Source organism: Muscardinus avellanarius (genome assembly GCF_963383645.1).
Source record: "Muscardinus avellanarius genome assembly, chromosome: 3".
Lineage (NCBI taxonomy): Eukaryota > Metazoa > Chordata > Mammalia > Rodentia > Gliridae > Muscardinus > Muscardinus avellanarius.
Genome location: NC_137788.1, coordinates 8130894 through 8158206, shown reverse-complemented (window position 1 = coordinate 8158206; position 27313 = coordinate 8130894). Strand labels below are relative to the sequence as shown.

At 55.9% G+C, this 27313-nt stretch overlaps 1 protein-coding gene across 1 annotated transcript in view; it reads right to left on the bottom strand.

The window, feature by feature from the left end:
- Window positions 1-7173: 7173 nt before the first annotated feature.
- The window catches only part of PEX14 (peroxisomal biogenesis factor 14), a gene marked incomplete at its 3' end in the record, with an annotated part of 148201 nt that continues 128061 nt past the window's right edge, over window positions 7174-27313 (bottom strand). The window contains exons 5-9 of the mRNA XM_080691281.1: window positions 16207-16283; window positions 12923-13025; window positions 11705-11802; window positions 8966-9057; window positions 7174-7615 (exon numbers count right to left, since the gene is read on the bottom strand). Of these exons, the coding sequence (XP_080547407.1) occupies window positions 7174-7615; window positions 8966-9057; window positions 11705-11802; window positions 12923-13025; window positions 16207-16283 (812 nt within the window). The remainder of the gene's footprint in view (window positions 7616-8965; window positions 9058-11704; window positions 11803-12922; window positions 13026-16206; window positions 16284-27313) is intronic.

The window sequence follows — 27313 nt, the reverse complement described above, 5'->3', positions numbered from 1 at the left end:
GGCCGGCGTCCTGCTGGGACAGAAGAGCCATGCGGGGCTGGGGTGGCGGCTGTCACCCTAAAGCCCCTTCCCCAAAGGTCTCCAAGGGCAGTGTTTTTTTTTTTTCTGTGTGTTTGTGCGCGTGCGTGTCTGCGTGCACGTATGTGCGTGTGCGTGCGTGTGTGTGTGTGTGTCCTTGCTGCCCACATCCAGAAAGCCAGGACCTTCTGAGCTGCAGAGGGAGCAGGGAGGAGGGAGGAGTCAGACCGTGCACCTGACCCAACAGGAAAGACGTTGATTCGCAAACAGCCCCCACCAGAGCAGCCCGCGTGCCCCGGGCACCGCTGCTGCTGCTGCGTCCGCCCAGACTGACCTGCCACGGAACCCTGTCTGTGGAAGGAGTTTTGTAAAGGAAAAAAAAAAAACAAACCATTTTTCGATGTAGCAAAATCAAACAAAACAAAAAAAAAGAAAAAAGAAAAAAGAAGATGCCGGCAGCGCGAAGTTCGGCCTTTTGTAACCATATTGCACACTAGGACTACAAGCCATCGCTAGCTCATTTTGAATTTTAATGTGTAATTTTTGTTTTATTTTCTTTCTGTGGGGAAAAACGATGCTTGATCCACCAATGCTCTTTTTAATGTTTTATAACTATGTATGTGTATATATATAAATATAAAGTAATATGTATGCACATATGTGTGTATATATCTATATGTATATATACATATATAGATATATAGAGATATATAGAGAGGTTTTGAGACAAAAAAAACAAGCAGGACGCGAAACCGCACTGAACAGCGTGTGCTCTGATTACTTGAATCTGGTCTCCTCGGCACCTGGTTATTAAGAACTGAATATTTTTCCACTTGAATTTAGTGCTATTAGAAATTTAATATATGTGTTTTATTTATTTGATTTTTTTTGCATGACTGATGCAAGGTTTGACATTTTCACTCAATAAAAACTGGAAAAAAATCCATCAAGTTATCTTTTATTTTTAAAATCACCCCCAAGCGGCTGGACGTGACCCGGCTGTGGGGGGCACAAGCGAGGCGGCCAAGGGAGGGAGCGGAGAGCCGGTCACCTTCAAGCCTGGCAGGGGAGGGGGGACAGACCAGTTTTGTCCCTGGGCATCAGGCCAGGTTCTTCCTGCCGCTGGGGACGACAGTGGGGCTCAGCCCTCCTGGCTCGAAGTATGGCCTCTGCCTACAGCCCTGCCCGAACCCCCCTGTGACGGAGCCTCCCCAGAACCGCCCTCTGGCCGGTCCCCTCTGTTGCTGCTGCAGCCGTGTGGCAGGGCCAGTGCTTGGCAGGGCACCTCCCGCCCCTCCTTCAGCTCAGCTCCTCCCTCCTTCCTGCAGGGACCTGCCCAGGCTGGGAACGGCGCGTACCCGGATCCAATCCGGATGCTGGCGAGGATCCTGCCTGGAGAGCGCCATGGCCCTGGTGGCACCGTGGCTCAGGGAGCCCAAGGGGCGGCCCACGGCCGGTGCTCCAGGAGTCCAGGAGCCTGGGCAGCTCCCACCGACCAACTGCTGACCTGTAGCTGCTTTTCGGTAAACCTCACCGCCTGTGTCCCCTTGCAAGCCCTGCCCGGGCTGGCCTCTAGGCGGCAGGAGCCTCCCGGTCCGCTGGGAGGGGGCACGTGGAGCCCACCTGGCTTCTGTGCCACACCCCTGCCAAGGGGATGTCACATCTGCAACTGGGGCTCCAACCCAGGGCCTGGCTCCTGCAAGACCAGTGCTTCGATCCAGGCGCGGTGGCGCACGCTTGTAATCCCAGCATTGGGGAGGCCAAGACAGGAGGATCGCGGTTCATGGACATCCTCAGCTACTTAGTGAGGCCCTTGGCAACTCTGAGACCTTGTTTCAAAATAAAGAATAAAAAATAAGGCTGAGGGGGTGTAGCTTGGAGGTAGAATGCCCTGGGTTCTACCTCTGGTACTGCAAAAAAAAAAAAAAAAAAAAAGAAAAGAAAAAGAAAAACCAGCGCTTCACCACTGAGCTACAAGCCAAACCCACACCTGCTTTCTGAAGAGCTTGAGATTGGGTCCCTGCAGCGAGCTGGGCCCCTCCTGGGCACTGGCCAGCCCAGGGGCCACCTGGGGAGCGGCCTCTCCCCGGGCGCCTGGCTCTGCGCTGCTTAGCACCACGAAGCCCCGTGGCCGGCCGGCACAGAGGCCCTCCCACACTGCTTTCCTCTTGGAACGCGGCCCACAGGCTATTTACATAAATATGTTTATAACAGACATGGAAATATATACTTTTTTCGGTCTTATTAAAATGTTCAAGTTGGAACTCGCCTATTGTTTGTGGATATCTTGATTCTCTTAAATAAAACAGTGACTAATTTATGGGATAAAACGCAAGTTCAACAAATTAAAACCATTATTGGAGTTTCACAGGCCCTGGTGGGCCTCGCAGCCTCCCGTGAGGCCTGAGGGAGGCTGGGAGCCAAGCCCTGACCTCAGCCAGCCGTGGGCCGGTGGGTGGTGCGGCCACAGAGCTCCCTCGGCACCAGAGCCGTGGGCAGCAGGGCAGCGCCCATGGAGTGGGGCAGCCTCGGGCTCTGGGGGGCCAGGGGAGGGAGGACGGGGACTCAGGTGGTTTGCTGACCTCGACCAGGGCCCCAAACTGCCCCTCCTCTCCTGCCCTCAAACAGGAGCTGGGAGACAGACACGGAGGGCAGGGGACCAGCCTCCCAGCCAGCCTCCAGGCAGGCATGGCTCACGGCCCCCTCTGAAGGGCCCTCGGGAACGGAGGGCAGAGCGGGGCCCACACAAGCCCACATGGCCGGCGTGCGACCCACTGCAGCGGTGGCACACCCAGAGGGCGGGGCGGCCCACGACACTCCTGGCTTGCTGGCCCGCGTAGGAAATGCAGTAAAACATGTTTTCTTTCTGGGATTTAATTGCTGTGGTGGTGAGATGCTTCTATACCCAAACTGGGGCAAATTCAGGAGTTTTATAACCTGGAATGGGCCAGCTCAGCGGTGCAGGCTGAGGCTGGCGCGGTGCTCACAGGCCGTGTCTTCCCGGGCAGCGGCCTCACAGAGCAACAGCCCAGCACCGGCCCGGCCCTGTCAAGGGTGGCTCTGGCCCCACGGGGAGGCTCCGCCCAGGGCCAGCACACGGGTTCGGGGAAGAAAACACAGCCCAAGCCCAGGCTGGCCTCCGAGAAGCAGGGACACCATAGGGGCCCTCGAAAGCACAGGAAGGAAAGGCGGCCAGACCGCCCAGCCTGGGAGGGGCTGCCCTGCCCTTTGGGGCAGGTCTGACAGGCAGCGGTTCCCAGGAGGCCCACAGCCAGGACAGGAGGCCGAGGGCAGCTGACGCAGCGGGCCTAGCTGCTGGGCACCCACACTGCGGGGGGCCCCTGCCAGGGCCCCTGAGGCTGACTGCCACCTGGGTCTACCTGGTCCCAGTGGAAGCAGTGAGGCTTGGTGATGCTGCTCCTGGGCGGGAGGCCGGGCCTGAGAGATGGAGGTGTAGACCTTATGTCGTCAGGTTATGACTTGATTTACAGTTTGTTTGCATTTGACAGAACTCTACTTCAAATTTTGTTTTGTGTTTCTGTGAGATTGAACCCAGGTTCGTTCTACCTCTGAGCTACATCCCAGCCCTTTAAGGTTTATTTATTTTTAGTTTTTAATTTTTATTATTATTATTATTTTTTTTTTTTTTTTGCAGTACTAGGGATGGAACCCAGGGGCATTCTACCTCCAAGCTGCACCCCCATCCCTATTTTTTATTCTTTATTTTGAAACAGGGTCTCACTGAGTTGCAAAGGGTCTACGTAGCTGAGTCTGCCTGCAAACCGCGATCCTCCTGTCTTAGCCTCCCAAAGGCTGAGATTACAAGCGTGCACCACCACACCCGGCTTTTAATTTTATTTTGAAGCAGGATCTGGCTAGGTTGCTGAGAATCAAGCTACTTGCTGAGGCTGTCCACAGACCTGCCATCCTCCTGTATCAGCCTCCCAAGTACTGGGATTACAGGTGTGCGCCAGGATGCGCAGCCTGAATTTGGATCTTGTCCTTGGCTAGCGCCGAGATCCAGTCCTCTCGGGCTCCTGACTGCAGCTCGTCAGCTGGGCCAGGAACCGCCACACCAGGGTGGACTGTCACTGAGCCGGATGTTCCGTAGCTCGGCATGCAGAGTGTATGTCTCTCATCTTCTAACTTGCAATGGAGTTACCAGGAGAACACCTCCTTGTCACTGAGAAACAGCTGTATTGACAACCATGATCTTGCTCCTGGCCTGCATCACTGGAACCAGCATCTTTCACTTTAAAGAAAACACTTCCAGCACTAGCCACAGAGCTAGGAACGGCTCCAGGCAACTCCTTATAAAGTTATAATAAATCTCATCTCTTCTGGGAGAACATGAGCGTTAAAGTGCTTAAGGAAAGAGAACTGTCAGGGCTGGTTCACACGGCAGGTAAAGTCGCCCCAAAATCCTGGATGAGACTTCAAGCTTGTTTTGATTAAAGAGTGCCCAAGAGCCGTGCCGTGCCTGGCGCTGGCGTGGGCAGGGCAGGGGCGCGTGCCAGCTCGTGCGGCACGGGCGACGGCTCCTGTGTACGGGGCCCTGGAGCTGCCCGTCCAGAAGCTCCCTTGGCCAGAAGGTGAGAAGCGTCTGCTGAGCAGAGATGAGAGGATGGCCGGGCCACCTGCTGGAGAGGTGGCACGCTGGGGGCCTCAGCCCAGGGCTCTGGCGGGAGCCTCCGCCTCCTCCAGTCGAGGCACGGAGGACTCGTCCCGTCCCGTCAATGGGCTCTGGGCAGGGGCACGGCAGACACTGGGCGGAGAGGAAGGCGTCTGGCCCAGGCCCCCTGAGAGCAGCGGGTGAGGGCCCTGAAGGACAGCCACAGCCCACTGTGCAGTAAACACCATCACACAGCACTGAAGAGGAGCTTCCATTTTTATTTTAAAAAATCCAGAACGGGCGGGAGGGAGGGGCCGCATCTCGCTCCCTCCTATACGGACCAACTTTTCTAAACAGCTGATATGTTCTTCCACAAGAGGAAAAAAAAAAAATCAATACTATCAGCACAACTTGGCAGCCCTCTGCCCTGGCCTGGCATGTTCCCTTTGCCCACCCAGGGTGCCTGGGCTCTGGGCTGTGGGGAAGGGAGGGCAGCCCTGCGGCTCCGGGCCTGCCGTGTGCCTCCCTGCAGGAAGGGGCTGCAGTGCAGACCCCACTGTCGGCCCGCGGGGGCGAGGGCCCCTGTCCCTTACCCACAAGATGCCCTCACCCAAGGGGGCGCGTGGGGGCCGTGCAGGGGCTCAGGGAGCTGGCCGCGGGCCGCGGCACCGGGCCGGTCCCTTACTACACGACACTTTTATAAAAGGCGCAGTAATTGAGTTTAATAATCTGCTCCTTTCCAGGAAGGGCCTGACAGGCGCTGCCTGCTGCTCGCTTCTGCCCTATTCCAAATATTTTTACCTTATTTGGATAAAATGCATTATTTTTCTAATGAAAGGCTTTTTTCAAAGGGCTGTTCTCCTGTCCAGCAGCTGCCTTTATTAGGCAGCGCTCACGCCGTCTTGGGGAGGGGTTTTTCTCTCCCTGAAGTCACGCCAGACTCTGTCCTCAAAAGCCAAACTCCTGCTCAGGACCCGAGGGGCAAAGGCCTCGGGCCCAGGTTTCTGTCCCTTCTCCTGAACTCAGGGCCCTTCCAGCCGCTGGGCCCAGGGCTGGAGAACCGGCCTGGGGCCCCCTCCCCTGGGAGACGCCCACGTCCTCAGGGTCCACCTGGTGGGTCACGGGGATAGGCCACACGGCGCCTTACTTGTGTGGCTCGGCCCCGCACTCTGGCTCTGTTCCCACCCAGGGCATCTGCCCTGGCTCCATGAGAAGGGACCTCAGTGACAGATGACAATGGCCCCCAAGCCAAAGGGAGCTGCAGCTCCCCAGCAGGGATGCTCCCGGGACACAGGTGCCCAGGACAGCAGGCAGGCCAGGGGTGGGAGGGAGCACCGCCAGCTCTGCAGTCTCTCCAGGCTGGAGCACCTTGGGGCCCTGGGACAGCAGAGCTCTTGGCCCAGGCCAAGAGCCGAGACGCCCGGCTTCCTCAGGACACGAGGCCGCAGGAGGAGGAGGCCAGGGGCTCTCATCTGGGCTCGGCATGTCCCCCAGGAGCACGTGGCTGGGAACGCTGACCCCAGGCGCGCCGTGCTGGGTGCTGAGCAGGACGCCTGCCCGCCCGGCAGCCCCAGCTGGAGCAGAGGCATGCCTCCTCCCGCAGGACCGTGGCTGCCGGCTGCCGGGGCTCCACCTGCTGAGCTGGCTGCGCAGGCCTGGACGGGGGCACAGCACCCAGCAGGACTGCGCTCTGGCCTGCGGCTGGCCTCGGCTCCTGCTTTGTGAAGGCCGCAGGGAGGGAGAGCGGGGAGCCGGGAGCGGGAGCGCAGCGCACTCCTGGGGCGTGTTCATCCATTTAAGGAAGGAAGCTCCTCAGCTCGCACCAGGTCTATATACAGTAACGGGAGGTCCCTTCTCCCTGGCTGTCGGGAATGTCGCCCTCAGTTGCGGGCGAGTGGCCTTGCGGAGAGGCTGCCCGCCCTCCTCCCCGCACCCTCTGCTCCGAGGCTCACCCGAGGGGCTCAGAGCTGTCAGCAGACGAGCCACAGGCAGGGGTTAAATAGTGGCAACTTGTATTTATTACAATTATATACAATCCTATCTTATAGTCTGAAATCTATACATGATCACACAAATGAACATGTGTTTCCTGGTGGGAGCGCGGGCGTGGCCACTGGTCAGGAGGGCCTGGCAGCCTGGCTCCGCCCGGGAGCGGCCAGCCCTGACTTGGTGCGGACAGTCAAAAGCGCGGTGTGATTTCATATGCCGGACAGCAGGGCAGAGCGCTGGGGTGACAGCCGGGCAGGCCCCGCACAGGAGGCCCGGGGCCTCATGGCGAGGGGCGGGGCCAGGTCTGGCTTTGGAAACAAAGTGAAGGAGCCACAGGCCAGGCCCGGGATGAGGGGACAGCAGAGGCCGAGGAGGCGCAGCCGCCAGCGGGGGCGGCGACACTAGCTCTCGCCATGGGCGCCACGCGAGGCAGACACTCAGCAAACACCTGGACTGGACGCCTGTGCGGCCGCGGCGTCCTCGGCACTGGGCTGGGCGTGCGGGGAAGGGTGGTGGGCAGGACCGCCCGCCGCCGCCTGGGTTGGCCGGGCCGCCTAGGCCCGCTCGCTCTCGTTGCTGGCGCCCTCGGGCCGCCGCAGCTTCTCCACCTGCTCGTTGATCTGCCCGTCGCCGCCCCGGCGGTCCTCCCGCTGCACCCCCAGGACGTCCTCCTCGTCCACGTGGCTCACGTCCTCGTCCTCCTCGTCCTCCTCGTCCCCCCGCTGCTCCTCCTCGCCCTGCACCTCCATCCGCACCTGGCCCTTCACGCCCACCGCGCCCTGGCCTTCCTCCGGGGGCCCCAGCAGGTGGTAGGCGGCCGTGGCGCCCTCGGGGCTGTGGCCCTCCTTGCCGGGCGAGGACGACGTGGACTCGTTGCTCACTGGCGAGATGTCGCTGCTGCTGTGGTGGTTCACGGCGGCGGGGCTAGACGGCGACTTGACGGGGATCTGCCAGGAGGGGAGCTTGGGGGCGGACGGCGAGGGGGGGAACTGCCTCCTGCAGAAGGGAAGCGCACAGGTTGGTTCAACTTGGCTCCTCGCCACGGACCATTCCCTGGCTCCAGCTCGGTGATGGGGCAGCTTCCTGGGACCCCAAGCAGGTGACTCCCTTTCAACAGGGCAGAGCCGCTCTCCCCTCGGCTTCCGGGTTCCCCCAGGCCCTTCCGGAGGGGCCTGAGGGGCAGGACTGCACCGGCGGCTGGGAGGCGAGGCCCAGCCTGAGCCAACGTGGGCTCCCACCGGGCTGCCCGGCCCAACTGTGCACGGGCCTCAGTAGCAGCTTCCAGGGACCCCGCTTGGGGGAGCCGCCTGCGCCTGCGCGGCGCCAGCCACAAGCATAGCTTGAGGGCGATCCAGTATTCTCGCTCCAGGGGTACCCAGCTCGCCCGAGACGCCTACCAACTAGGTTCAGGGAAAGAGGACTTCTACTAAGGACGGCCCTCCCTCGGCGCAGGCACACCTCGGAGAGCCAGGGAGTAGGTGGCTTAGAAAATGGGGTCCTCTGGCTGGGACCACCAGCCTAGCCCCTGACCTATCCCTGACTCCTAGTGAAGGGCCCCCCATGGATGCCATCGCCCCCTCCCACTGAACCCCGGTCCAGGACGGGGAGGCTCGTGGGACACTGTGCTTCCAGCTTTAAAGCCAGTAAGGTTTGGGCCGGGCGCGGTGGCACACCTGTGATCCCAGTACTTAGGAGGCTGAGACAGGAGGACCACAGGTTGGAGGAGTCTCAGCGATTTAGTGAGACTGTTGGCAGCCAAGCAAGACCCGTTTCAAAATAAAATAAAATAGGTCTGGGGATGTAGGTTATAGGTAGAACGTCCATGGGTTCAATTCCCAGTAGCCCCCGCCCCCCCAAAAAAAAAAAACAGGAAGGCAGGCACACCAGACCAGAACAAGCTCTGGTCTCCTGCAGTCAGGCTGTATGGTGACAAGCTGTCGCCGTGCAGTAAGGGCAGAGGGACCAAGGAAGCCAGAGGGCGAGGCAGCACCTGCTCTGCTGATGCCGCAGCGGACGCTCCTGGCAGGGGCCCTCGGGGGACGATGTCTGGGACGAGCTGGAAGGAGCCAGCCTCTACATGGCCAACCCGCTCTCACCTCAGGCCACCTTGACCAGGTCTGACAGGCCCCGACAAGCTGTATTCACAACTGTGGGTCCCGCAGACTGTCACCCTGGAGTGGGGAGGCCCCGGGGGAGGGAAAGGGGAAGCTCTGAGGTCTCCAAACCCCGAGCAGACCCACCCACGCGGTCCGCAGCTGGAGGGCTGGGGAGCGGCCTCCCAGTGGACAGGCCAGCCCCACCGGCCGCCCTCCACCGGGGCAGACAGTGGGAGCCACACCCTCCTACCGATTCAGAAGCAGCCCTTTCAAGGAGTTGATCTCTGACTTCAGCTCGCTGATATTCTGCGACTCCAGGATCCAGTTGGTGGACGTGGTGGCCTGGAAGGCAAACAGAGTTTAGGGGCGAGAGGGACACCTCCTGAGGGGCAGGGTGCTCGGGGAACTGGACGGGACGGCAGCCAGGTCCTGCCAGCCCCTGGGATGGCGTGCCGGCCTGTGGAGTACCCACGACTCTGGGTCATGACATTAAGAAATCAGGCCACGTCCTTAGGTGACGCTGGTTACAACGCCGGAGCCCTTGTCCTTCAGGAGGCACGCTACGGTGTCCCTGCAGGACGCAGGCAGTGCCCAGAGCGCGAGCAGGGGGTCACTGAAGCTGGGCGACGCCCTCTTGTCCACTAAAACAAAGACTAAACACATCTCTATACTAATTATTCCCTGAACACAAATCCTTCCTCCAAAAAACCCACCAGAGATGCAAACCAGGGGGCAGAGAGGAGGCAGCCGCCGGCACTGGTGGTCCCCAAGCCCAGAAGCCACCGTGAAGTGTGAAGGCCAGGGGCCTGCGCCCGAGCACCTGCTGCCCACTCCTGTGCCACTGGCCTCAAGCTGGCCTAGGAGATCAGCCTCGCCACACACCACGCTGCACGAGGCCGGGCCCCAGTGGATCCTCAGGGCCACGGAGCGGGCACTGTGCCTCACCGTCTGCAAAGCCATGGCGGGTCAGGTCGGCCAGGCACACCCATTCTTTGGGATGACTCTGAAGGCAGCGGAGACCGGAGCCGCCCCGGGCCCTTCCCAGGAGAGCCGGGACGGACACCTGCCCGCCACAGACACACTGACACTGCTTCCCAGGAAAACCTGAGAACACACTCTACGAGCACACCGTCAGGAGAGGAGGACAGCCAAGCAGCCTATGTGGAAGGCGCGGGTGGCCACGCTGCCTGCGGCTGCACGCATGGTGGCCAGTCCCAGACCGCGGCCTCGGCGCCGCCCAGCCAGGCCACCCCCCGGGGCTGTCTGCCAGCACATTCACACGTGCGTGCCAAGCGCACGGGCTGGGAGGGACGCCCCTGGCTCCTCTCGGCCAACCACAGTGGGTCTTTGACACGGGGTTCTCTGATACAAGGTGGGACTACCGCAGGCCACGCGGGCTGTGGCCACCCTCACACACATCCCCGCGAGGCCCCGTCCAGACCACCAGACAGCAAGGCCAGGAGCCACTGTTCTGGCTTCTAAACCTTGAAAGCGACAGCAGCCCATTAACAAGGGAGCAATTTCCACTCACCGGCCTACAAAGGACTCAGATTTCCAAACGCATATGGTGCCAGATGCCAGGATTTAGAAATAAAATCTGACATCTGGGGCTTTTTAGCCAGTCTCTTTAAAAAACACTTGTAGAAAACTCACAGCCTTCAGTTTTATGTAGGTTTTTTAATTACTTAAAGCTCTTCTTTTTAATTTTTTACAGTGCTCCAGTAGGAGTTTGGAAACCAGATATAAAAACTTACACTACAGCTGAGAAAACAGAGCTCCGAGTCTTTGGTTTATGGGGTAACCAAAGTCCTCACATAGACGCGGTAGATGCCAGGCCGGGAGCCCCACTTCGGCGCAGACAGGAGGCAAGGGGCCGAGGGGGGGCTGTGGAGCACCCGAAGGAGCTCTGTGAGGCCGTCTTCGCCACCAGCCACAATCTGGGGTGCCCCGCCCTGCTCAAAATGCAACATGTGGTCTTAATCTTAATGCTGAAGGCCTGAGAACAGTTTTCCAATTTCCGGAATGGCTGCTGGCCATTGGCAGGCCACTGATCAAGAAGATAAGAGTGGGGTGGGGCCGGCCGCCTTCCCAGCTGGAAGGCTGCTTTACAGCCGCCGCCCGCCCACAGGGAGCTCGCAGTAGCCAGCGGCGCCCAGCCACCTGCGGAGGAAGCGGGGTAGCACCTCTGTGGGAAGGACACCAGGGGCTCCTGGGCCCCCTTCACGAGAGGCACCGGACTCCATCTGAAGGGGCAGATGCTGTGCCCTGAGCTTTGCAGTCTAGTTACGCCCTGGGGCGTCCTCCCCTGTAGACAATGACATGGAGGGGAACCTGGCATCTCCTGGGCCCGCGATCGCTGTCTCAGATGGTGTGATCGCTTGACTTGCCCAAGGAACCCAGGACCTGGGATCTGCAACTGGGCTGTGACTGGAGTCGGCGCCGTTCCAAGCACGTGGTACCATCCCAGCCTCACTGTACAGATGCGGGGGACTCAGACGTGGCCGGGGACACACAGCAGCAAATGGGAACTCCAGCCGGTATTGACCCTGTAATCTGATACCGATTCTATAATCCAATACTGCCAAGACACTTCAGATTTGGGGGGCGAGGCACAGAAACTGCCGTCCATCCTGGTTGGTTCTGGTTCCTCCGGCCCTGAGTCTGGAGGGCCTGCCCCCTGCACGGGTTTCTCCCAGTGCCCGCACATCCTCTCTCCTCTGTTCACTGGAAGCCCCCTGGCAAGGCTGAGAGCTGCAACCTAACTGCGGCCAGAGATGGTCAGAGCTGGGGGATGTGGCTGCTGACGGAAGTTCACAGGCAGAAAAGATGGCCTCCACACCTCCCTCTGGGCAAGGGGCAGCACCAGCCCTGCTGTGTCACCGTGTGGGGCCAGAGAGACCTGTGGTGGACAGCAGGAAGGGCACAGAGGACTGGGCGACGAGCTCTGCAGACAGGCCTGGGCCTGGGACAGGGGCTGGGAGACCAGTACCTTGGCAGTGGCCAGCTCGTGGGCCAGCTCCTGGACCTTCTGCTGCTGCTGCCTCAGCAGCTCCTGGACCGCGGCCAGCGTCGTCTGGACCTGCGTCACTGGGAGGAGAGTGCGGAGTCGGTCAGCCGATGGCCACGGGTCCCCACCCCAGTGCACAGTGATGAGCGGCCCGCATCCCTGCTATGTCTGATTTACCCGCAGGCCCCCGTCCCTGCAACCCAGATAATTTATCTGCGCCCTGGGTAATCCACCTGCACTGTATCTAACCTCTGGTATTTCTACTTTATCTTTCTATTGTGCGGTTGTCCGTGGTCAACAGTATATCCGTCCAAAACCTCTCCCCTCTAATTATGCCTGGCTGTGATGCTCCCGGTTCTCCCTGCTCCTCTCGGGCCCACATCACTCATCCCACGGGCCCTGCCACGTCCTTGGGAACTCGTGGGATGGCTCGGGCTTCCACCACAAGCAGACTAATGAGCCTGCGGGTCCTGGCTCTGGGGCCCCTTCCTACGGTCCTCCACGCCCAGGCTGCCTGCCTGGCCCGCAGTCATGTGGCCCATGGGGCAAGAGCGAGTACGAGGGGGGCACGCACCATAGGATCTCAGAGGGGCCTGAGCACCGTGGGCTCCTGCCTGCTGGGACAGGAGGCTCCCTGCCCGCCTGGGGGCTTCAGATTCAGAGCTCCTACCTAGTAAACAAGTTTCTAAAGGAGAAAAGCCACCTCTGGCGCGACAGGTCCCAGCTAATCTGGGCCATCACTGGGGCAGCGGGTAATGAACGCCAGCCCCGTGGAGTCGGTAACAGAGGAGGTGGCCGGGGTCCCAGGAGCCACAGTAATTACAGACTCTCTTGACCCTGTGCTGGATTCTTAGAGGGAAGGGGGGAAATCACTGAAAACCCCCCTGAAAACCTCATAGAAGCAGAAATTAAAAATGAACTTTACAGCCCTTAGAAAGGCTGTCATTTTATTCCCCTTATTAATATTCTGAGGTTGGGAGCCTTTCCGTAAAAACATAATTAATTGAGGCCGCGCCGACAGTAAACAAGCAATTTCAAATTAAACCGAAATGACGGCGGCTTCATTTGCAAATGTGAACAGATTCTCAGAGCAGATAAATGAAGTCACCACATAAAGTGGAGACGGAGGGCGAGGGGAGGGCCGCGGAGGGGCCGCGGAGAAGGCTGTGAGGCTGGCTTGATGGAGTCATTAATCTTTACCTGTCTGGGCCACGCTGCCACTCAGCTCCGCGAGACTCGCTGCCATCCTCTCCAGCTGCTTCCTGTCCTCGCGGCCGCCCAGGATGAGGGGCAGCAGGTACTTCTGCCGGAAGCGGACGGGTGAGAAGGAGCACGCGCTCGGGTTACCGCATACGTCCCTCAAATCCACCGCCCAGCTTGTCCTGGGCCCTCCCCGGGTCTGGGGAGCCCAGCACGCCCCAGAAGTGAACGAGATGCTAAAAACAGTTATGAGGCTCAACTGTGACCTTGTAAAAGTCCTGGCTGAAGGGCCGAGACCAGAAGGAAACTGGCGTGTGCGTGCCTGTGTGTCCCTGTGTCCGAGCGCCTGCCTGTCCCTGCAGTGCTGGGGATGGAACCTAGGGCTGGCGCGCCAGGCAAGCGCTCCGCCGCCGAGCTGCAGCCCAGCCCGAGGAGAGACAGTTTGCTCTGCTGTGCTGGGGAACCTGCTCCTTTTATTTACTTTTCTTGGTGATGCAATAATATTCCTATGATAAGAATTTTTAAATTCTTCAAGGATATTTTAAAAAATTGATTCCAGCCAGGCATAGTGACACCCACCCACCTATTATTCCAGTACCCGGGAGGCGAGGTAGACAGGTTCGAGACTAACCTCAGCAACTTAGAGAGACCTTGTGAGTTGGGCATGGTGGCCACCTGGTAATCGCACTACTTGGGAGGCTGAGAGACAGGACTGCAGGTCTGATACAAGCCTTAGCAATTTAGGAAAACTATCACAATAAAAATAAAATCAAGCTGGGGGTATAGATCAGAGGTGGAACGTCCCAGGTTCAATTCTCAGTGGAAGGGAGGGGCGAGGGAGGAGAGGTAGGGACGGAGGGAGGAGGGAGTTAGGGAGGAGGGAGGGAGTTAGGGAGGAGGGAGGAGAGGGAAGGAGGGAGGAGGGAGAGAGGAGGGAGTTAGGGAAGAGGGAGGAGAGGTAGGGAGGAGGGAGGAGGGAGCTAGGGAGGAGGGAGAAGGGAGGAGGGAGGAAAGGGAGGAGGGAGGAGGGAGGGAGGAGGGAGGGAGGAGGGAGGGAGGAGGGAGGTAGGGAGGAGGGGGAAGGGAGGAGGGAGGAAGGCTGCCCTGTGGTGGGCCTCCAGGGAGGAGCAGCAGAAGGGAGCTTTTCACTCCTCACTTTTCTGAATTTTTAACATCTTGAACCCTGTGCATGAAACAAATCGTTTTACCCATTCAGAAACAAATGAGTAAAATTAAATAAATTACGGGAGAACCCAAAGAAAAAAACAACAGACGTCAGGGGCCCGTGGATCTTCTCCCAGGGGGTGACGCATGTGCCCAGGGGTCACCTTTGTCTTTTCTAAACTAAGGCGGAATCCTCAGGACAAGGTCCCTTCAGAGTCCAAAGCACCCTCCCCGACTGGGAGACAGGACGGGCCCAGGAGGCCCGCAGGAGGGACGGAGGCCGGGCGCGCCCAGGGCCCGCGGGAGGAAGGCGGCACGCAGCTGGTAAGTGACCAGGCACAGGCCCTGGAGGGCGGGCAGGGGACACGCTCTGCCGTCCACACACGGGACCAAAGGGGCAGCGAGCCACTGCCGCCCAGGGCGCGGCGCTCGAACAAAAGCATAGCGGGCCTGGCCAGTGCCCCGCAGGGCGACTTTGGTTCTTAGTTTGGGCCCCAGATAGAAAAAAAGATGGAAACTTGCCGGGCGTGGTGGCGCACGCTTGTAGCTTGTAATCCCCGCGCTTGGGAGGCGGAGACAGGAGGATCGCGCAGGTTCGAAGCCAGCCGTGCTGGTGTAAGAGACTCTGTTTCAAAAATATAAAATAGGTCTGGGAGTGTAGCCCGGAGGAAGAAGGGCTTCCAGGAACCCCAGTACCACCAAAAAAAAAAAAAAAAGAAAAAAAGATGGAAACTCCTCCATTAAGGATTCTGTATTGGGGGAGGAAAAGTCTCTCACAAGGGGTTTGTGGGAGAGCTCGTCTCAAGAGCTCCTGCTAAGTGAAGACCGCCATTTAGCACACGTATGGAAGCATCTTCTACTCTGCAAAGTGCTTTCAGCGCGGTGTGAGTTATTACCACAACTGAGCTGAAACTCATCAAATGCAGCCTGACGTTTCAGGTGGAAAATTTTCCTAAGTATAAAAGTCCAGAAATTCTCATCGGTGTAACCAACTCTAGACTCCATCTCTGAGGTCAGAGAGGACAAGGGAAGGAGCACATGGCTGCCCAGCCTCGACGCGCGTGTGCGTGTGGAACAGGGTGAAGGCTGCCAGCCACTTTATTCATGGTGTGGTGCTGGGGGTGGGACCCAGGGGTATTCCTCCTCCAAGCTATACCCCCAGCCCTATTTTTGTGTGTGTGTGTGAGTCTGGGGATGGAATCCAAAGGCATTTGACCTCTGAGCTACACCCCCTGCCCTATTTTTTATTCTTTATTTTTGAAACAGGGTCTCACTAAGTTGCAGAGGGCCTCACTAAGTAGCTGAGGCTGTCTGCGAACCACGATCCTCCTGTGTCAGCCTCCCGAATGCTGGGATTACAAGCGTGCGCCACCACGCCTGGCTTCTAACTTTTTTTTTTTTTTTTTTTTCAGTACTGAGGATGAAACCCAGGAGCATTCTACCTCTGAGCTATACTTCTAGCCAAATTTTTTAGTCTTTTCATTTTTGAAACAGGGTCTCACTAAGTAGCTGAGATTTGTCTACGAACTGCGATCCTCCGGTCTCAGCCTCCCAAATGCTGGGACTGCAAGCATGCACCAACACGCCTGGCTCTTTATTCTTTATTTTGAAACCCGGTCTCACTGAGTTGCAGAGGGCCTCACTAAGTAGCTGAGGCTGTCCGCAAACCGCGATCCTCCTGTGTCAGCCTCCCGAATGTTGGGATTACAAGCGTGTGCCACCATGCCCGGCCTACCTTTTTTTTTAATTTAAAGAAACTATTAGCAGATGTTCTAGAATTCTTGTGTGTCACTATTGTGACTTCCACGTCAATGTCTCTTTTCTTTTTCAAAACAGGGCCGGGGGGACAGAGCTGTGCGGAAACAGAGGAGCCCGGTGCCCCCCGTAGCACAGTGGGCACTAGCCTGGCAGAGACACCAAGCCCCAGATCGTTGTTTCTGGGTTTCTGTGTGGGAATTTCCAGTTCCAGCAAAAGCTCTTATACTAATATTCGGCTACAACTCTGCCATTAACTTTTACACTTAGTAAAAAACTAAGAAGCCCAGAGACCTCGGTTGAAACACATTTCGCGAGCCCAAAGTTTCAACGGTGAGTCTGGAATTCATTTGGGGACAACTTACCTTGTAGAGCTGGTGGAAGCCGAATGCGATCCCGGCCATGATGACGGCCAAGGCACCATAATCACGCCACCGGGAACCTGCAGGGGCGAGAGCAGGTCAGGAGGCCGCCTCCTCCGCGGAGGCGCGCCCTCGGTATTACCCTGTCCCTCGCTCTTCCCAGGCCCTCTCGAGACAGCAGTTACAGCGCGTCTCCTGGCCTCTGCCACCCGGTGGAGGTGTCTGGCAGCGAGACCCAGCATGGCAGTCAGGGCACAGGACAGGTGGAGACCGGCGGCATGATCTCTGGGTCTTGAGAGGATGCTGGTTCTTAAGTCCACATACACACAGGCACCACGCCCTACAGAGGGCGGCAGGAGGCCACGCGGGTGGGCTGGGGTCGGTGAGCGACCTCCCCGCTCTGCTCCTCCATGCAGCCAGGGGAGGAAGGCACCGCCTAGAAAGGCCGGGCAGGCGCCTGGGAGTGGGTGGGGGAGAGGAGCCGGGGACAGCGGAGCCTTGGGGAGGTGGGGAACAATGCCTGTGGAAAGGAGATGTGGGTCCACATGGACCCATGAGCACCCTGAGCCCCGGCAGGAGACCTGCAGGGACAGAGTGCCCGGGAGCAGAGAGGCCAAGCACACCCGGGGTGGGAGGAGAGGGAGGGCCAGGAGCCGAGTGCCGCGTCAGACGCTGGAGGCTCCGGTGGGGGCACCATCAGATGTAAGCAGGAGCCCAGCGCCGGGCTGGCCCTGGGGTCCACTTAAAATAGGGGGCTGCAGAGTAGGAGAGCTGGGGACGATCCTGCAAGTGCCCCTAAGGCAAAGAGGTCCTGGCCAAGGGGGGACGAGCCCTGGGAGAAGAGCTGCAAGTCTTCACACAGGAGCAGCTCCGGGCCCAGCTCTCCACAGCACGCAGCCCTGACATCAGCAGTGCTCCCAAATAGTGGGTGGGAAATTCTAGAAATAAGCAATTCACACGTTTTATTTGTTTTTGTGGTAACAGGGATTGAACCTAGGAGTGTTTTACCTCTGAACTGTACCACTAATCCTATTCTCTTTCTTTTTTGGGGGGGCTGGTACTGGGGGTTGAACCTAGAGGCATTCTACCTCTGAGCTATACCCTCGGCCCTATTTTTGTTTTTATTTTGAAACAAGGTCCCTTTAGGTTGATGAAGGGCCTCACTACTTGCTAAAGCTGTCCTCAACCCCGCGACCCTCCTGTCTCAGCCTCCCACGTACGGGGATTGCAGGCGTGCAACACTACACCCAGCGCAGTTCAGACATTTTAAACTACACTCCATCCTGACCTGCATGATGAAGTCTCAGCCGCCCCACTCCGTCCTGCTGAGGACGAGACTCGCCCTCTGCCCAGCATGATCTGCTCTGCCCACTCGCTGCTCCCACCCCAGGCCACTCAACCCTCTTCCAACTTAGCAATGGCTTCAAAACATCAGAGTAACAAGGTGGCAATTCTGACACGCCAAACAACAGCCAAAAATGCTCCCATTATGTGAAAAGGTGGAAGCTCCCAATATGGAAACAAAACTACTTAGATGATGAAGCTGTTGACTTCTGGGTACAATAATATTTTGAGACCACATTCATGTAACTATTATCATAGCATATTATAATTGTGATATTATGTCATAGCATAGCATATTATAATATCATAGCATATTATATCATATATCATATAATATCATAGCATATTATAATTGTGATATTCCACTATTGTTAGTGTGTGTGTGTGTGTGTGTGTGTGTGTATGTGTGTGTTACTGGGGATGGAGCCCAGGGGCATTCTAACCTTCAAGCTATACTCTCAGCCTGATTTTACTCTTTTTATTTTTTATTTTTTATTTTTGTTGTTGTTGTTTTTGTGGTACTGAGAATGGGACTCAGGGGCATTCTACCTTGGAGATATACCCCAGCCCAGTGAAACAGGGTCTCACTGAGTTGCAAAGGGTCCCACTAAAGTAGCTGAGGCTGGCCTTACACCATGATCCTCCTGTCTCAGCCTCCTAAATGCTGGGATTACAAACATGTGCCACCATGCTTGGCTTTTTAAAATTTTTTATTGCCGGGCATGGTGGCGCACGCTTGTAATCCCCGCGCTTGGGAGGCGGAGACAGGAGGATTGCACAGGTTCGAAGCCAGCCGCGCTGGCTTAAGAGACTCTGTTCCCAAATAAAATATATATATTAAAAAAATAGGTCTGGGAATATAGCCTGGAGCCCCCGTACCACCAAAAAAAAATTTTCTTTCTTTCTTCCTCTCTCTCTCTCTCTCTCTCTCTCTGGTATTGGGGATGGAACCCAGGAGCATTTTACCGTTGAGCTACACCCCCAGCCATATATATAATTTTTTTTTTCAGGTCTGGGGAAGGAATCCAGGGGCATTCTACCTCCAAGCAACAACCCCAGCCCTATTTTTTATTCTTCATTCTGAAACAGGGTCTCACTGAGTTGCAAAGGGCCTCACTAAGTAGCCAAGGCTGGCTGCAAACCTGCGATCCTCCTGTTTCAGGCTCCCGAATGCTGGGATTCCAAGCGTGCCCACCACACCCGGCTCTACTCTTTTATTTTGAAACAGGGTCTCACTAAGGTACAGAGGACCTCACTAAGTTGCTGAGGCTGACTAAAACCTTCAATCCTCCTGTCTCAGCCTCCCACATACTGAGATTACAAGCGTGTGCCACCATGTCCGTCTTATTGTTAATCTTACTATGCCTAGTTAATAAATTAAAACGTCTCATGTACGCATACATAAGAGAAAGCGCATCCAGAGGGCTTCGTACCATGCAGTTTCGGGCGTCCACTGGGGTCTTGGAACATATCCCCTGCAGACAAGGGGCCTAGCATGCCACAGCTCCCACAGGTCCCAGGTGAAGCCCTGGTCCCCCGGAGGGGAGAGCGGCCTCCTACTTCATGCTTGCCGTGTGGGGTTCACAAAGCGCCTTCACGGCCATCACCTGCCTGGGTCCGTGAAGCCCACTCTGTGTCCTGCTGTCCTGCGCACGGCCGTCTCCAGCCCTGCAGACCCATCAGGCAGGGCAGGGCCACCGTTCCCAGGCTGGCGGTGTGGGAAGACCGCAGTGCCACAGGAGGCTGTGCGGCTCTGCTGAAGCACTCCACCAAGAGGGAAGCCCGCCTGCAGGCGAGTCTGGGGGAAAGGTGTTGAAGGGGAGAGGTGGAACAGAACCCTGGGGAGTCCTGAGCGCCCATCGCTGGCCGGCTGGGTGGAGCTGACGGGCTCGCTGGCTTACACTCAGCACTGGTCGTGGGCTGGTGTCTCATGGCCACAGGAGAGGGGCCGCCCTCTGAGCTCAGTGTCACACGGGGGTGGGGGTGGGGAGCTGGGGAGCAGCCTGGCCAGGGGATCGGGTCTCAAAGCCCTCTAGAGTGCGGGAGGGCTGCCCCTCCTCCCTGGAGGCCAAACAGCGTCTCCTGGGCCGCCACAGTCCTCTGGGTCTCCCACCTAGGGAATTCAGATTCCCCAACCCAGCACACCTTGTCTTAGCCACAGAACTGTGATCGCTAAGTGGCCGTTTCCAGCCCTCACTCCTAGTTTTGTTTTATGTATTTTAAAAAGGCAATATGCTCATGGTCTAAATACCATGTAGCTGAAGTGAGTCCACTGCAGAAAAGCTTCGTCCACCGCCAAGAGCCACTGGTAATAGTTTCATGTTTATTCTCTCAGAGAATTCCTCCCTCTTCCCCACACTGAGGACGGAACCCAGGGGCATTCTACCTCTGAGCTACACACCAGCCCTATTTTACTTGAATTGTGAAACAGGTCTCACTAAGTTACTGCACGCTGGCTTGACCCGTGCTCCTCCTGGCCCAGACTTCCAAGTACTGGGACTGCAGATGTGCGCCACCACGCATGCTCTTCCCGATGCGCCACCACGCATGCTCTTCCCGAGAATTTTTATGCACATGTCAGACAACACAGGTATGTCTTATTTTCCTTCTCTTCCCCCCTATTTCTCAATCTTTTTCTACACCTGTGCAGTATCCATTTAACCTGTTTCCTGCTGATGAAGTTAGCTCACTTCCAGTCTTTACCTATACACACAGTGCTGCCATCGACAACGGTGTGCACACCTCGGGTCCCGCAGAGGCGTCTGTAACCCTACGGCCTGCCAGCTGGGCGTGGCCGTGCACACCTAGAATCCAGCCCCTGGGAGACTGAGACAGGAGGATGGCAGGTTCTGGGCCAGCATGTGGTAACGTAGCAACAGCCTGCTTCAAAATTAAAATATTATTAATATTGATAATAATGCTGGGCGTGGTGGCGCACGCTTGTAATCACTGCGCTTGGGAGGCGGAGACAGGAGGATCGCGCAGGTTCGAAGCCAGCCGTGCTGGCTTAAGAGACCCTGTGTCCAAATAAAAATATAAAATAGGTCTGGGAATGTAGCCCGAAGGTAGAAGGGTTTCCAGGAACCCCAGTGCCACTAATAGATAGATAGATAGATAGATAGATGGATAATAAAAAGGACTGGGGGTGTAGCTCAGAGGTAGGAAACCCATGCTCATTCCAGCGTCCCCCCCCACACACCCGACTTCCTAGGGGCATGGGCCAGAGGCCCGTACATCTGTCATCGAGAGAGCCTTCCAATCCTCCTCTGTGGGCTCTCCCAGCCCGGCCCACCAGCCACACGCACGAGGCTCCAGCCACACCCAGACTACTGCCAAGGCGACACAGAGAGATGGGCCCACCCCGGTCCTGCTCGCGTGAGGCGGCGTCTCTGGGCGGCGCGTGCTTTGGAGCGTGGTGCTTCTCTGCCCCCGCGGGGTCTCCCTAGCGCCTGTGAAGCAGCAGGAACAAGGCCTCTGCGACCCACACCGTCAGCCTCCTCATTTGTTTTCCTCTGGGTTCTGCACATGGTCTTCCGTGGCACGCAGACATTTTCTGTGTTCGTGGAAGTTTATCAATCTATTCTTTTGTAGTTTTGGGGGGCTGTGTTGTGGTTAGCAAGGACATCCCCCGTCCCTTCCTGGGCTACGCGGTGACATCAGTGAAGCGTTCAAGTCTAGGCCGGCGTGGTGGCGCACGCTTGCAATCCTAGTACTTGGGAGGCTGAGACAGGAGGATCGCGGGTTTGAGGACAGCCTCAGCAATTTAGTGAGGTTCTCAGTAACCTAGTGAGGCCCTGTTTCCAAATAAGAAATAGAATTAGTCTTGGGGGCGGTGTAGCTCGGAGGTAGAATGCCTCTGGGTTCAATTTCCAGTACCAAGAAAAAAAAAAAAAAAAGAGTTCAAGTCTAAGAGCCCATCTCGGGAGGGCCCTGGCCCCAGGCCACACAAATCCCCTCTGGCTAATCAGGAACCTCTGAGAACACAGAGGGATCTGGGGCTTCTGAGCATGCTCGGACCTCTCTTCTGTCGTGTGTGTGTGTGTGTGTGTGTGTGTGTGTGTGTGCGTGCGCGCGTGTGTGTATGTGTATGTGTATATCTGTATATGTGTGTATATCTGTGTATGTGTGTGTGTATGTGTGTATGTGTGTGTATGTGTGTGTATGTGTGGTGCTGGGATGTACCCTCAGGTGTTCTACCTCCAGGCTACACCCCACCCTTTTTTATTTTGAAATAGGACCTCAGTAAGTGGCCGAGGGTCTCACTAAGTTGTTGGGGCTGGCCTTGAACCTGTGCCTGTCTCAGCTTCCTAGGTACTAGGATCACAGACATGCAGTTACAACCAGATTAAAAACCTGACCAGAACCCAAAGTGTGCGGGATGCTCCTGCAGACGCGCCCGGCACACCTGGCGCAGCTGCCCTGAGGACGCAGGCCGCCCGCTGCCCGCCGTCCCGGCGCCCGCCTCCCGGCCTGAGAAACACCTGTGGCTCCCGCCAGCTCACCCTTCGCCCGCGCCGCCGCGCTGCTGCCAGGCGCACGTCAGCCGCGTTTTATTGCCCCCTGGTTTTCATTATTAATGAAAAGGGACCAGAATGATCTTTCCTAAAGTTCAGAGAGTCTATAAAGACGAGAAGCTGAAATGCCATTTTACTCGTCTTGGAGATGTGTGATACAATTCTGTCTTGTGGCAAAATGAAAGAAGAGAAACTCGGGAAGCCCCCCCACTCCGCGCTTCCAAGGGTGGAGACCGGGCTGCGCGGTCCTGCCCGCTCCCTGCCCGGACTCTGCCCGCCCGCGCTGGGGCAGCTCCTCCAGGGGGACCGCACGGCAGGCTGGGACGGCAGGAGCCAGGCCCGCGTCCTTCCGCTGTGTGGGGGAGGACGGAGGTGGATGCGCACAGTGAAGCTCCTGGCAGGTGAGGGCGAGAGCCCGGGGCCTCCGGCCAGGCGGTTCCCAGCGACATGCCTCTGCTTATCACACACAGGCACCTGACCGGAAAAGGCAGAATTTTGCCCACCCCAAGAACCCAGGGACAATGACATTTCTACTTTACCAGGATTCAGATGGCCGCGGGCTTCTCTTTTGCCCCCCCCCACTTTTTCTGTGATACCAGGAATTGAAGCCAGAGGTATCCTTGTTCTACCTCTGAGTTACACCCTATCCCTTTATAAAAGTTTATTTATTTTATTTATTTTTTTGGTACTGGGGGTTGAGTCTAGAGTCATTCTACCTCCAAGCTATACCCCCCCACACTCTATTTTGTTTGCTTTAAAGCAGGGTCACCAAGTTGGAGGCTGGCCTTGAATCTGCACTCCTCCTATCTCGACCTCCCTAGTAGAGGGTCTGCAGGCGTGCACCAGCACCGTGCCCGGCTGCCCTTTCTTCTCTACCCCGCTTGCCTCTGCTCTCCAGCAGGCTCCACTGGCCCATGGCTGAACGGCACGGCTCGTCACCGCCACCGACACCTTGGCTCTGACTGCCCGGCACACCTGAGCCTCTGGGATGGGTACACCTGGGCTGTGACAGGCCAGAGGACAAGCTGCGGGGAGGGTAGGTCCCTTTGAGACTCCACACCTTCCTCCACCTCCCCAGGACGGCGTGCAGCTTGTGCTCTGATGGCCTCCGCCGACCCAGGGGCTCGGGCTCAGGCCTGGGACAGTGGTTGTGTCGGGGAGCTGCACCGCGGCTCCTCAGCTACTCACTAAGCAACAGAACCCTCTGCTCAATTTCTTCTACAGCTCCGTCAATCAGGAAATCCTCCCTTAGCAGGCGAGAGCAGAGAAAGTCACGTGAAGACGGGCGAGGGGCTGGGAACTGTGTACAACACGGCAACACGGAGCGTGGCCCCCAGCACCGCGAACCCCACGGTTACACGGCTCAGCATGGGAAGCTGTCCCCGCCACGCTGCGGAGATGATGCGGCCCGGGCGGGGTGCCCTGTCCCCCCCCCAAGGCTGGAGCCAGCCCGGGCAACAGAGTGAGTCTCAAAAACAAAAATCCAGCCGCCAATCTCAGGCCTTGGAGGCTGAGACAGGAGGATCGCAGGTTCCCAGCCAGCCTCAGCAATAGCTGAGGCCCTCCGCAACTTGAGACGCTGTTTCAAAATAAAGATTAAAAAATAGGGCTGGGGGTGTGGCTCGGAGGTAGACTGTCCCTGGGTTCCATTCCCAGTTCTGCAACACACACGCACGCACGCACGCGCACGCAGGTAACAAAGAAGCCAGGTGTGAAGGCACATACCTATAATCCAGTACGTGGGCAGCTGAGACAGTAGGGCTGCAGGTTTGAGACCAACTGCGGCAATTTAGCAAATGCTTTCAAAGTAAATAAAGAGCTGGGGAGCTGGGCGTGGCGGTGCTCGCCTGTAATCTAGTACTTGGGAGGCTGAGACGGGAGGCTCACAGGCTCAAGGGCCGTCTCAGCAACATAGCAAAATGCTCAGTAAAACCCTGTTTCCAAATCAAAAATAAAACAGGGCTGGGGGTATAGCTCAGGGGTAGAATGCCCCTGGGTTCAACAATCTCTAGTACCCCCTCAATAAAAGAAAAGAAAAAGAGAAGAGAGAGAAAGAAAGAAACGGAGAGAAAGAAAAGGAAGAAGACAAAAAACACAGAAGACAGAAGTCTTTGCAATCCTGTAATATGGAAACATATCTTAAAATACAAAGTACATGAACCATGAAAGAGCACAAACGGGTAAAACAGACATCATCAATTTTTACAACTTTTTATTTTCAAAACACATTGTCAAAAAATGAAAAGTCCTATGTTGGGAGAAAATATCTGCCAAACACCTGCCTGATAAAAGACTCGGAGCTAGAAGATAAAAAGAGCTCTGACAATTCAATAATAAAAACAAGGTCTTTTTTTGTTTGTTTGTTTGTTTGTTTTGCAGCACTGGGGCTGGACCCCAGGGGCATTCTACCTCCGAGCTCCACCCCCAGCCCTATAATTTATTCTTTATTTTGTAACAGGTTCTCACTAAGTAGCTGAGGCTGGCCACAAACTTGCAATCCTCCTGTCTCAGCTTCCCAAGTACTGAGATTACAAGCCTGCCTACCATGCCCAGTCTGAGGTAGTTTTTTAAATAGGCAAAAGGTACATGAATGGCCAATAAGAACATGAAAATATGCTTGACATCATTAGTCATTAGAGAAATGCATTTTAAAACTACACTGAAAGGCCGGGCGTGGTGGCGCACGCTTGTCATCCCAGCATTCCGGAGGCTGAGACCAGAGGATCGTGGTTCGCGGACAGCCTCGGCTACTTAGCGAGGCCCTTTGCAACTCAGTGAGACCCGGTTTCAAAATAAAGAATAAAAAATAGGGCTGGGGGTGTAGCTCGGAGGTAGAATGCCCCTGAGTTCCGTCCCTAGTACTGCCAAAAAGAAGAAAGAAAAAAAAAAGTACACGGAAAGCCGGGTGTGGTGGTGCTTGTCTGTAATCCCAGTACTTGGGAGGCTGAGAAAGACAGATGGCAGGTTGGAGCCCAGCCTCAGCACCTTAGCAACTTAGTGAGACCCCATTTCAAACTAAAAAATAAAATAGGCCTGGGAATGTAGCTCAGAGGTAGAATACACCTGATTCAATCCCTAAGACCCCTCCCTTCACATACAGAGTGCATTAAGGTTCTATTACATAATATAATGGCTAAACTTAAAAACTGAGAATACCAAATTCTGAGCTGGGTGTGATGGCACGCACCTGTGATCCTAGGACTTGGGAAGCTGAGACAAGAGGGTCACAGGTTCAAGGGCAGCCCCAGCTACTTAGTGAGACTGTTTCAAAATAATAAGCCGGGCGTGGTGGCGCACGCTTGTAATCCCGTGCTTGGGAGGCGGAGACAGGAGGATCACACAGGTTCAAAGCCAGCTGCGCTGGCTTACAAGACCCTGTTTCCAAATAAAAAGTATAAAATAGGTCTGGGAGTGTAGCCCGGAGGTAGAAGGGCTTCCAGGAACCCCAGTACCACCAAAAAAATAAAAAAAAAGAAAGAAGGAAGGAAAGAAAGAAAGAAAGAAAGAAAGAAAGAAAGAAAGATAGGGCTAAGGGTATAGCTCAGAGGTAGAATTCCCTTGAGTTCCATCCTCAGTTCTAAAATAAATAAATAAATAAGAATGCCAAATTCTGGCAAGGATATGGAGCAACTAAAACTCTTACACACTGTTGACAGAAATGCAAATTGGTTGGTATAACCATTTTGGAAAACAGTTTGGTGGTTTCTTATAAAATTAAGCACCAACCTAACATGTGACTAAGCCAATCCACCCCTAGATACTTCCCCAAGAGAAATGGAAGTGGAGGTACACACGAAGACTTACACATGAACGCTCACAACAGCTTTATCATAACAGACGCCAGCCAGACACAACCCAAGTGCCTACCATCCGGTCAACGGATAACGACACTGGCCAGCCCCACCCAGACTGTCGCACAGCTGTGAGCTAAGAAAGACCAGGGCATGTTTAAAGGGCTGTAGTAGGGGAAGGGAGGAGGGAAGGGAGAGCGAAGGAAGACAGGGGACTCAATGTCTAAGCTATTTAGCCCTTTAAAGAAAAGATCCCTGGAATACAATCCAGCAATAAAAAGGGATGGACTACCAACATGTATGTGCATGCCTCTGTGTGTGTGTGTGCGCGCGCGTGTACCTCACAACATGGGTTACTCTCAAAGGCTTGTGCTAAGCAACCAAACACAAAGATTCCATTGACAGGGCGGAGCCTGGGGGGATGGGCAGACGGAAAACTGATATAGAGGGCACAAGAGACTTTTCAGGGCGACAGAAAGTTTCTATACTGTGAATGAAGTATGAGTTACATTGGCTAAGTTAATTAAAACTCATCTGTATAACTTACCAAACTGTACATTTAAAATTGATGATTATAATAGCACACACCTATAATCCCTGTGCTGAGACAGGAGGATCACAGGTTTGAGGTCAGTACATGGTAACTTAGTGAGACTGTTTCAAAATAAAAAATTTTAAAAAGGGCAAGTAAATAAAATAAAAATAGCCTTATTGTATGTAAGACATATGTCAAAAGAGCTGATTAGAAAGAACGGAGTGAGCTGGGCGTGGTGGCGCACGCTTGTAATCTCCGCGCTTGGGAGGCTGAGACAGGAGGATCACACAGGTTCAAAGCCAGCCTCAGCTACTTAGTGAGGCTCTCAGCAACTTAGTGAGACCCTGTTTCCAAATAAAATACAAAATAGGTCTGGGAGTATAGCCCGGAGGTAGAAAGCCTCTGGGTTCCACCCCCAGTACCATAAAAAGAGAGAGAGAGAGAGAAAGGAGTGTGAAGGAAGACCAAAAAATAAATAATTCTGTATTTCTGGGAAGACCCAGAAATACAAAACGACCACATCTAGCAGTCGCACTCCTAGCATGGACCCAAGAGGACCAAGCAAAGGCCCCCACAAGATGCACACGGATGACCATGCTAGCCAAGCAGGAGGCAGGGCTGGAGACAGAGCTCAGGGCTGGAGACAGAGCTCAGGCTGGAGACAGAGCTCAGGCTGGAGCTCTTGCCTCCGAGTGACCCCAGCAAGCACCAAGCCGGGACCAAAGCACAGAGCGGGAGCTCTCTACGCGCCCCACCGGCGCGCAGACGGGCGAGGCGGGCGTCCCACACTAGTAGGCGGTGACCGGCATGAAGTCCATGCGGTCTGATGCCTGCTAGAGCAGGGGAACCTGGAATCAGTTAAAGAAGCCAAGCACCGGCTGAGTGTTTACCAGGAATGCCCAGAAAAAGTAAGCGCATAGGGATGC